This window comes from Gigantopelta aegis, chromosome 2 (assembly GCF_016097555.1).
Source record: "Gigantopelta aegis isolate Gae_Host chromosome 2, Gae_host_genome, whole genome shotgun sequence".
Lineage (NCBI taxonomy): Eukaryota > Metazoa > Mollusca > Gastropoda > Neomphalida > Peltospiridae > Gigantopelta > Gigantopelta aegis.
In genome coordinates, this window is record NC_054700.1 from 14,745,015 (window position 1) to 14,756,504 (window position 11,490).

General features: G+C 35.2%; 1 protein-coding gene across 4 annotated transcripts in view; it reads left to right on the plus strand.

The window, feature by feature from the left end:
- Positions 1-10,750, plus strand: part of LOC121381629 (semaphorin-1A-like) — a 96,682-nt gene extending 85,932 nt beyond the window's left edge. For all 4 annotated transcript variants that reach the window (XM_041510968.1, XM_041510974.1, XM_041510981.1 and 1 more), the window contains one exon: positions 3,202-10,750. In XM_041510968.1, the coding sequence (XP_041366902.1) occupies positions 3,202-3,551 (350 nt within the window). In that variant the 3' untranslated portion in view covers positions 3,552-10,750. The remainder of the gene's footprint in view (positions 1-3,201) is intronic.
- Positions 10,751-11,490: the final 740 nt, after the last annotated feature.

Below are 11,490 nucleotides of genomic sequence, written 5' to 3' on the forward strand. Positions count from 1 at the left end.
ACTTTAAATGAACACAGTCAATTCCCATGAAAAAATCACATGACCCTCCCCTCCCCTCCCCTCCCCTCCCCTCCCCTCCCTCTAACCCTCCCTCTAACCCTCACAACCACCCCAATTTTTTTATATTCCCATCCATAACCAGATTGCAGTAATAATGGATGCATAATCTTTTGCTAGACCTTTTTGAGGCAATCATTATTATGTCTTGTTTCTTGTGTTTCTTATGATTTCTGATTCCTGATTCCTGACCATATTTTGTGTTTTGTGTAACTCCCACTAATGATTAACCCTTTAACTTGCCATTGTGTAAAGACTGCACGAGATGCAGTGTTGTCTTGTCATCTATGTTGAATTACCGTAAATCCTTGAATTAATTAATCAATCACTCATCATATATGTGCACTTTTCTTAAAATAATGTCATATCTGTATCTGCATTTTAAAATTCATTCCCTGAAAAAAAAGAAAAAAAGATTAAGTATGTAATATATATTTTTTGAAATCGGTAAAAATTTGTTACCTTTGATCGAGGATTTACGGTAAATATGTTCATTGTCTTTCTTTAATAATATTAGCATGTTGTCTTGCCAGAAGAAACTTGCATGTTGGGGCTCATCTAGAATTGATCACATGCGTTTGGTGATGGAGGGTACTGTAACTAATATTTTATGCCTTATTGGTCTGCTGGATTTACAAACAAGAAAAGAAAAAAACACCCCAAAAAACAATTTAACTAAAATAAAAATGTATTTGTGGGTGGTGAATATATATTTTAAATGCACCCCTACCCCCCATGTGATCAATTCTGGAATAACTCATAGTTGATGGAAGTCTTGTGTCTGTGTGATATGAAATATAGAGAAACGAGATAAATGTTATGTTGCATGTCTAGTAAAAGGTCGTCTGGGTAACACTGGCTATGGTTAGATCTACTAACACAGACATGGTATAGAGACAGTAAGATCTACTGTCAGTTGGTTTCCTTTGATTGGATTTTATTTATAGTGATAAACTAGTTCTGATTGGTTAATTTATTATACTGCAAACACTATGATTGGTTAAGCTGTTTGGTTAATCTGTTTTAAATAAATCAAATAAAAAGTGTCCTTTTTTTTTTTTTTTCCATAAATCCATACGCTAAAATAAAAATAAGAATATTAATTAATTAAAATAAGAAAATGCCATGATTATACCAGTATAGTTAATAAACAAATAGCAAGTAAATTATGTTTAAATGCAATGCATTAATAAATAAAATATACAAAACAATTGTAAGACAATTGATTGGATTTTATTTATAGTGATAAACTAGTTCTGATTGGTTAATTTATTATACTGCAAACACTATGATGCCATGACTATACCAGTATAGTTAATAAACAAATAACAAGTAAATTATGTTTAAATGCAATGCATTAATAAATAAAATTTACAAAACAATTGTAAGACAAAATATTTATATATTAAAAAACAAAAATTCCATTAATTCCCTTAGATTGTATTAATGCCAGATATCATGACTATGCCGTATGATTTTTACTATTATTTGTATTAACTGAAAGAGACAGTTACATTCAACATTCTTTCACTGATTGGTCAGTTTGTCAAAACAGAACCAATAATGTAGCTTTGAAGTTGTGGTTCTCACCCTGTTCAGGGGTGTGATGTAGACCAGTGGTAAAGCACCCACTTGATGCACAGTCGGTCTGGGATCAATCCCTGTCAGTGGTCCCATTGGGCTATTTCTCGTTGCAGCCAGTGCACCACGACTGGTATATCAAATGCTGTGGTATGTGCTATCCTGTCTGTGGGATGATGCATATAAAAGACCCCTTGTTACTAATAGTAAAATGGAATGGGTTTCCTCTCCAAGACTATATGTCAAAATTACCAAATGTTTGACATCCAATAGCCGATGATTAATAAATCAGTGTGCTCTAGTGGTGTCGTTAAAACAAAACAAACTTTTAACTTTCACCCTGTTCAAACAGAAAGTAATGTTTGTTGTGTTTAACAACACCACTAGAGCACGATGATTAATGCATTAGATCATTGGTTATTGGATGTAAAACATTTGATCATTCTGACACAGTCATCAGAGGGAACCCGGTAAAACAATTTCATTACCAACAAGGAATGTTTCTCACAGACAGAACAGCACATACCACAACCTTTGATATACCAGTTGTGGGACACAGGGCCCATGTTTATTAAAGTTTGTAGCCTGTACTCAACTCTATAATAATGTCACATGCATGAAATTATGCAGGACTGGTACATGAAGGGAGATCAATGCTCCTGAAGTAAAAATTATTTTTTTAATTATCTTTCAGCTGATTTGACCCCTTAACCCCCCCCCCCCCCTCATATATGCACCTGAATTTGTTTGCATTGCCATGATGTTAAAGTCTCAAAAAGTTAATAGTTGAATCTAGACTAAACTTGTAAACAATGTGCACTAAAGTCCAAACCAACTACGATAAATTACTCTCCTGCCTTTAATTACTATTAGATTTTCCCCCAATTTTTTCCAGACACAAATCATGAAAAAACCCAATACAGTGACACAGATTCCACATATGAGACTGTAACATGTCACCGATATCGACTTTGCTGAGATTGCATAGGGCAAAATGCATGCAGTTTTCTGCCATCTGCCATTTTGCTTGTTTGTGGAATACTCTTAAAGAGGGGTGGGTCGATATGACGAGAATCTAACAACATCATGACATGTACTAAGGTATACCGCACTCATCATGACGTCAGATTAATTACGTCACTTACATATTCCACAAAAAGTCAAAATGGCAGACTAACAAAATTGCATGTGTTTTCTCCTAGGAGATATTAACAAAGTTAATAATATAGGTGATATGGTTTCAGTCTAATATGTGGAATCCATATCAATGTAATGGTTTTTCACAATTTATGTTTGGACAAAAAGTGGAGGAAATCTAAAAGTAATTAAAGGTAGGAGAGTAATTTATCGTAGTTGTTAACAATTTGGTTCGGACTTTAGTTATGACATGGAAAACCCAAATCGAAAGTTGGTTATTGATCTTACGATTCACCGCCACCTTTAGCCAACTTGTACCACTGAGCTACTGCATCAACTCCCTCCTGTCTGCTTCCCTGGTTGATTATTAATTAAAAAAAAAAAAATTCAGTTTGTCTAATATGCTTTGACTGATTGTTATTTCAGAGCCTGCAGTTGGAGAACAGAAAACATTAATGGCGTCCGACTTCGGGTCAGCAGAAACGCTAGCGATCGCTGTCGTTGTTTCAATTGTTTTATCGATCATTGTGGGATTTCTCATCGGCTACAAAGTGAGCCAGTGCCGGGCGTCTCGAGACATAGACTCGCCGTTTCACGAGCGCAACATCTCGTTGAGTAAGCGCTCAAACCGTATGTCGTCGGGCGACCACACCTACTTCGTGACTGACCATGCCCCGAAGACTGTCAATTACTTTGTGAACATGAAATCGCCGGGCAAGTTGAACAGTGAAATGGAAACGAAACACGTGACTAAATCGAACAAGGTTTACTTATAGCCGACCGAAGCTCAACTGTTGTGTAAAATGTTTTTGTTTAGTTTTCTCATTGGTGCTGCTGTAACCAGATGGGTTGACCAAATTAGGTTGGTCGCCGTGGCAACAAGACCCGTATTTGGGAGAAGTGACAAAAAACAACAAAACAAAATGCCACCTAGGTTATTGATTGTGCTTCCACCAGACTCGACCTTCTCACGGTCAGATTGATGAAGGTCGTATTGATGACGGTCAACTTGAGGTGCACAGCTGATATATATATATATATATATAATATATCATATCCATTGCACAACGGCCATAAGTGATCCTTTTTTAAAAGATTGTGTGAAAATACCCACACAGGTGGGCTGTTTCCTTGTTATCGTGTATGAGATCTTCAACACCTTGCCGTTTTTTCCAAGGCAAATGGCTGACGTTATATTGGAGTAACATGCACAAAAAACATTGATGGCATGGGTGCTAATGGCTGACAAGACAGACCAACAGAAAGAACATTCCAGAAGACCATTTCTGTTACTTTTTTTCAGTACTCTTGTACACTGGTACTGTAATATTGTAGTACTGTTGTAGAAAATGTAGTACTGTTGTACATGGGAATAACCTTCACTATCAAGTGAATTTGTATATAATAACAACATCATTTGATAAACTTGGGCTTTCATAAACTGTGTAAATCTTGAATTGATTTTTAAAAGAAACCCCCACTTACATTGTTGCTATGCAACAAGCCATCTTCCAAAGACTTCCAAATGGCATGCGATCATGAGAGACATTGAACAAAGTTGTCAAAAGATGGAAAAGTGAAAATTGGACAAAGTTGTCGAAAGAATGGGCATCAGCAAAGCTGTCGAAAGAGGGAAAAGTGAAAATTGGACAAAGTTGTTGAAAAAATGGACATATAGCAAAGCAATTGAACAGACTGTACAAAGTTGTTGAAAGAATGGACATTTGGCAAAGCAATTGAACAGACTGTACAAAGTTGTTGAAAGAATGGACATTTGGCAAAGCTGTCGAAAGGTGAGACATTGATAACAATGTAGTTAATGATGAAAAAGTGAACATTGGATAAGAAAGAAAAAAAACCCACCTTTGAAAGTGTGGATATTAAGCAATACTTGTGCAAGGTTGGATCTTGAGAGAGAAGAACACTGATAAATGACTGGTTGTTTGAACACAAAAGTGATGGATTTAATTTGAAATATTTCCGACATTGATACATTCTGAGGGAATTCATTCCTAAACTGTTACTTGAATGGATTCTGTGTTGCCATAGATACTGGAACATTTTCACTCCACAAGAACAAAATTTATAGCAAATGTGTTCAGAGAATAACCAAGAGTTAGAACTATAATCCAATGACCAAGTGTAATGAAAACCCCCATTTTGTTTCAATTTCTTCAATGTTCTTCAATGTGAAAACAACACTGACAATGTCTCTGTCCGTTGAGGAGACACACTGTCCATACTCACCTTGAGAAGATTTGATCTCCGACAGATACTCATGACAGCATTATAATGCCAAGTCTTCATCATCTCATCACAGAAAACCTGCCAAAACATTCCTCTTCCAAAAAAAAAACCCAACATGAAATATCCATTGTTTGTCATCAAAAACTTCCTAATTTCCCCCTCCACCAAAATATCATATCACTGACATGACATAAGTTGTAATGAATTACATGACAGGTTGTTCATGAGTTTGGTGTAATGTGATGTGTGTTTTTGTATGTGATTACTTAATGACTGGCAGATTGTTCGTAAGTTCATTACATTTCACAGGTGGTCCTAACATTAGGGCATAGACGATGGACATAGGGCATAGATTGAAGACCCTTGGCCAAACATGAGGCCATCAGCCAAATGTAGTATACAGAAAACTGACAGAATATGGTGACAAAAGAAACGTGAATTCATACAAGACTCATGGGAAGCTTGGATCCCATCGCCAAATTACGTACTTGGGAAAATAACCAACTGAGGTCAGGTCATAGGGCTTAATGTGCACACTCAGAGCAAGCTGTTGTAGCGTACGCCTGTCATTGGTGCAGGTGTCGGTCCATGCTGGCTCCTCTGTCCAGGACAGGAATGACCAACTCGGTCCACATTGCCCTAAGAAGACGTCCAGCAGTTTGGTGTTTTTTAGGTTATGTGTGTATGTGTGAACCCACCAAACTTTCAGTATGATGATCTGTGTAATTTTATCAATCTATGAGGTCAAGAAAAGTACTGAATAAATGTTGTCATGAATCATAAACAATTTCAACTTGCTGTTCACATTGTTGCTTTGGTTGTGTGCTGTATTGACAGATACAAAATTAAAAACAATTTGGTATGGTTCAGCTTTGAAAGCCATAAATTGGTCACAATATAGGTCACAATATTTGATGCTTGATAGTGAAAGAAAATACAGACAAATATATACTGCATTTAACTGAAAAATGATATTGTGTGTCTAAAAAATCATGACCGTGTAGAATTTAAAATACAATATTTAATGGTATACAACTTTGACTACATGTAATTTACACAAAAAATAACAGGATTTTAATTGATGATTTATTTGGTCGCTTTTGGTAAACAGAATGATAATGATTGAATTTTTTTTTATATCTTTAAAAACAAATTTGCTAATTGTCCTTCACCCTTCTATGTTAAAGTTACTCAACCATACTACTTTGAATAACAGAGTATAACTTTGAATAACAGATGTATAACTTTGTATAACTTTGAATAACAGATGTAGTAACTGAATAACCATGTATTTTGTAATTTTTAATAACAGATGCAATAACTTTGAATAACAAGTCTGGTGCTTATAAAAGTTGTATAGAGTCTGGACTCTGGACTAATAGAGTCTGAGACAGTAATGTCATGACAACGCCATACAAATTGCATGCGTGTGACGCCATTAGAGATTGAGTCTGGACTCTAAAAGCTTTTATAAGCACAGCCCAGATGTAGTAACTTTGATTAGCAGATGTGGTATTAAGGTTATCTCAGATACTGTAGTATATTTTGTCTGTACATTGTTTTATTTTTTAGTATCGCAGCAAAAAGACAAAATTAAAAACAAATAGCCTACCCACCTGGTTGTGTATGTGTTGCTCATGTTATATTGAATCACATACAAACATGTGATAATCTTTTCCAATATGTTCTTGAAGAACTCTTGCCGTAAATAATGAAATAAAAGTGTCAAATAAATTGCAGGAGCTGGTTAAGTGGAGTATTATTTCACTTGTAAACTTTGATGAAAAAAGTAATTTGGCGGGTGTGTGTGTGTGTGTGTGTGTGTGTGTGGAATTATGAATAATTTTCAAGATTTTTAAAAAACAAAAAGCAAAACCCTATTTGATATATAGACTTCTTTTTCTTCATATTATGCTCAGAATGAAATAAGCTTGTATATAGTTGTTATGTATTTTTGTTGTTTTGAGATTCCCTACAGCATAAGCAGCATATCATGTATCTATAGTATAAATATCATTAGTGTGTGTGTGTGAGAGAGAGAGAGAGACAGAGAGCAAGACTGAGAGAGAGATGAGGGAAGAGAGGGAGGGAGGGAGAGAGATAAGGAGAGAGAGAGATAGAGATAGAGAGATACGAGAGAGAGAGAGAAGAGAGAGAGAGAGAGATGAGAGAGAGAGAGAGAGAGAGAGAGATGAGAGAGATGAGTGCTTGAGGACAGTGTTACAGGTAGGGTGTATAATTATGTAACAGTGGCGTGGGTTGCCTGTACTACTACTGGCATCACCAACAGACAAAGTACTGTGATATTATGTTCATTACTATGCATGGTTAACCTCGAAAAATACAGTACAGGATTCCAGAAAGAAAAGATCTTCAAAATACTGTGGTTCCAAACTGACAAATAAACACCAAAACACTACTGATGTACTTGGAAAAAATACTTTGTTAACATGTATTCACAGGCCTTTGAATATTGCGAGAATGACTGTTTCATTTGTGTGTCACTTGCACAAATCTAATTTTTTAACATTTAAATTTAGGACAAATTGTACATGGACATAACTGGTTAATCAAAAAGGCAACGTGTTACCTAAATTTATTTTTATTCTCGGAAGCCCGATTCAAAAACATCTTCCACAAACATGATTTTCTTAAATATATTGTTTTTTAAACTCTTGGTTGTGTTTTCTCAATTTCCTTATTCCTTCCGCAAGTTTTTTGTGTGTTTTTTTTAAAGATATTTTTTCCATAAAAACATTTTTTTCCCCTTTGAAGACAGACAATAATGGCTGTAACAAATCTGAACTAATTTTTCTGTCTTGGCACAAACTGAAACGTGCCGAATTGTTGGTTTTCCGACAGACAACCGCTCTGACCCATTTGGTGAGCTCTTTTGACACTTAAGTACACAAAAAGTTCACCCGTCTGCACAGGGCTTCTTTTTTTTTTTCTTTTTTTTAAAGGCCTGTGTTTGCTGTCGCCATGGAGAAATACTTGAATAGGCGAAGTTTCTTTTGTTGAAATGGCCGACAAAATAACAGAATAGAGAATGTTGAATTGTGACTGATGGTGTGTTTTCTCATTAAATTAAATTATTTTGCCACAGAAACATTGTCATGTTGACTGTGTGTCGGACATTACATCGCTTGCTGCTCATTTATTACTTCCTGTTCGGACTGTTCCAAACAATCGCAAGGGGGTGAGGGTGGGAGACAATTTCCGTACATACCCATGACTCATAAAATAAAAATGTAATTCGAATCTTGAAGCAGGCATGGGGATAAAATGAAGCAGATCTACCAGGTATAAATCTGAACGACAAAACCGTAACACGTGAACAGGGCCGTATCTCTGCACAATACAGAGTCGAATGGGCATTTGGCAAAATAGTGGTTGATTCCATGAATCTCTAAATGTTTCACCTCATAAAAGCTGTAGTTTTTTAATACTAAAACAATTTCTAAAATGCTATATTTAAGGCTAAAACGTATTTAAATGCAGTCATGTAATTGCTGGGTAGATAAAATAATTGATTTGTATTCGCTCCAGACTGTGAATTTAGCAGAAATTGATGAGATGAAATCCCCAAATATCTACATTATATCCAAAATTCAATGCATGTACTTAGTGTTCAGTTTTGAATTGACCCACAATAACCATGGGAAATCTTTGTGGAACAGGGATGGTACATATCAAAGATCCCTTGCTGCTAATCGAAAAGAGTAGCCCATGAAGTGGCGACAGGGGTTTTCATTATCTTAACCATATAACTGTAATTACAATGTGTTGAGTGTGTCGTTAAATAAAACATTTCCTTTTTTACTTTGTGGAAAATCACTCTGGAATCCTGTATTGTAATTTTTTTCAAAATGTCAGATGTGTGAGTATGCTTGATGAGTTAGACTGTCACATAATATAGATGTATATAGTTCCATAGTATGGAAAAACGATCATTGTCCAACAGAAAAGGCCCATGCACATGAAGATGTGTGTTACTGTCCAATAGAAGTGGTCCATGTTTCTATAGACATGGGTCATTGTCCAATCAGCTTGCATGTTTCATCTGTAAATAGATTCATCACAGCCTTCATCATCATCCTGTTACTGTAATATATGTAAATTTGTCCATACCATATATATTATTTTTTTATACTGTGCTGTGTATGTTTACTCATAGTAGAAAAACAGTGTAGGAAAGACATGACATGACTTACATGAACAACGTTTAGGGGATGTTTAGGGGATGTACCGGTATGAAAAAACTATGTTTTCAGGTTTTGGATTTTAAAAAAAAACATTGCTTTTGCTTTTTTTTATTTTTTTTTTTTTTGGCTGGGGAGGGGGAGCTTTGGGTTTTTTTTAAGGGTTTTTTTTTCCTTTAAAAAAAAAAAAAAAAAAAAAATCATGGCCAAATCTTAAATTGACAGTAAAATTTTCAAATCAACTGTATTAAAAACATGTGGCTACAAGATGTGTGTGGCACAGCTTTTTGAAGAAAAAAAACCAACCCCAAAAACTGATTAAAATATGACAAGGCCTGCATTTGGTTGAAGGAACTCGAATATTTCTAATGATCAATTCAGATTTTGTAGAATTTTTAAAAATTAATTTTGACCATTCCATTCATTTTATGGAAAGAATTTTAGTTTATTTGTTATCAGCTGAAATAGAAATAGAAATGGCAAACAGTGTTAGAAAGCTTTAATTCAAAGTAGGCCAGTAACATAGGAAAGGCATCTTGTATTCTCGGTCAGTATAACCTTTATTATGGTCACTTTTTTCTTCCATGGTAAATGATATTTAAGATCTTTAGGTAATAAAATCCTAGTGAGAGATATTTGAATACCAAGGTAATATGATAAATGTGTCTCAGTTAAATATATTAGTTACTGATATTGTTGATGGAAAGGCATGGTGGAGTAGGGTGGGTTTGGGGAGACTCCAGGCCCCCCCCCGAAATAATTCTGAATCAAATATATTATTGGTAATAAATCTTAAGGCAGAGATGAATTGTACTAGAAGAATGCAGGAAATTGCATTTCAGGACATATAGTTTTAAAATTGTATGGGGGATCTTGCCCTCCGAAACCCCTAGAAACTTTACTTTGCCCCCTTGATCTCAGTCAGCCTTCCCAATATCTACTTGTCTACTTGCTTCTGCCGTGCCTGCATTGAATTACAAATTTACAAAGTAGCTATTTGATTTCTTTCTCCTTTTTTTTTTTTAATTTTAAAGTAGCTATAATAATAGAACATTATTTCTAGAATGATCCGATATAAAACAGGTACTACTCAACTAATATTTATATGGTAAAATATTCTCCCTTTTTAAACTACAAAACCTAGAATGGCAGGTCTGTTAGGTGTATTACCTGTATGTATTATATGTGTGTTTTACATATATGTATTACCTGTATGTTCTACATATGTATATTACCTGTATGTATTACATGTATGTTCTACATATGTGTATTACCTGTATGAATTATATGTATGTATTACGTCGTGTATTACATGTGTGTTTTGTGGCTGAAAGCCTTGGTCTGTATATAATTATAAGGCAGTTATATTTAATTCTGTGTTCACTGCCCATTATTGTATGCCAAAATGTAATATGTATGTACAATTACACATGTATTTTAAACTAACATACAGTATGGCTTGGTCATGCTGTAAGTATGTATGTAAACATAGCAAAAAATTTATAAAATAAAATTATATGAATAAACAAGATAACTTTGTTGTTTGTGTGTATTACTATCATCTTAAACTTAAATAAGACACCACTAGAGCACACTGATTAATTAATCTTCGGAGGAAACCTGCTACATTTTTTCATTAGCAGCAAGGGATCAAATAATTAGCAGCAAGGGATCTTTTATTTGCACTTTCCCACAGACATCACAGCACATGCCACAGATACTGGAACACTGATCAGTGGCGGATCCAGAAAATCCATTGGGGGGCAATTACAAAATGGATTCACTAACGTAACAAATGAAAAAATTATTTTTAAAAATAACTGTCGCAAAATTTAGGGGGAGGGCAGCCCCTGGGACCTCTCCTTTGATCCGCCACTGGTGATTGGTACTGGGGGCGGGGGGGAGGGGGGGAGAGGGGGTAATCAATGAGTCTTATTTCATTAAAGAAAGTATCTGGAAAATGTTGGTGAAATAACCGTTAACAGTTACTTGTGAACTTTTCACTCTAAATCCTGGTTCCTACAAAATCTGTAACGCATTGCAGATCACAGCAAATTGTTTAGACAAATTTTTATAACCACATAAGATAGTTTGCGACAGTTCTGTGACAGATGGGATAGTACAAACTGTATACACAGTTTACGGCTGCATGGAAACATAATACATGTACCTGCATCTGATCCGAGATGGTTTGCAGAATGTTAATGATGTTAAAGAAACCAGGACTAACAGTTATAGAACCACAGTATAAAGCACATAACGTTTG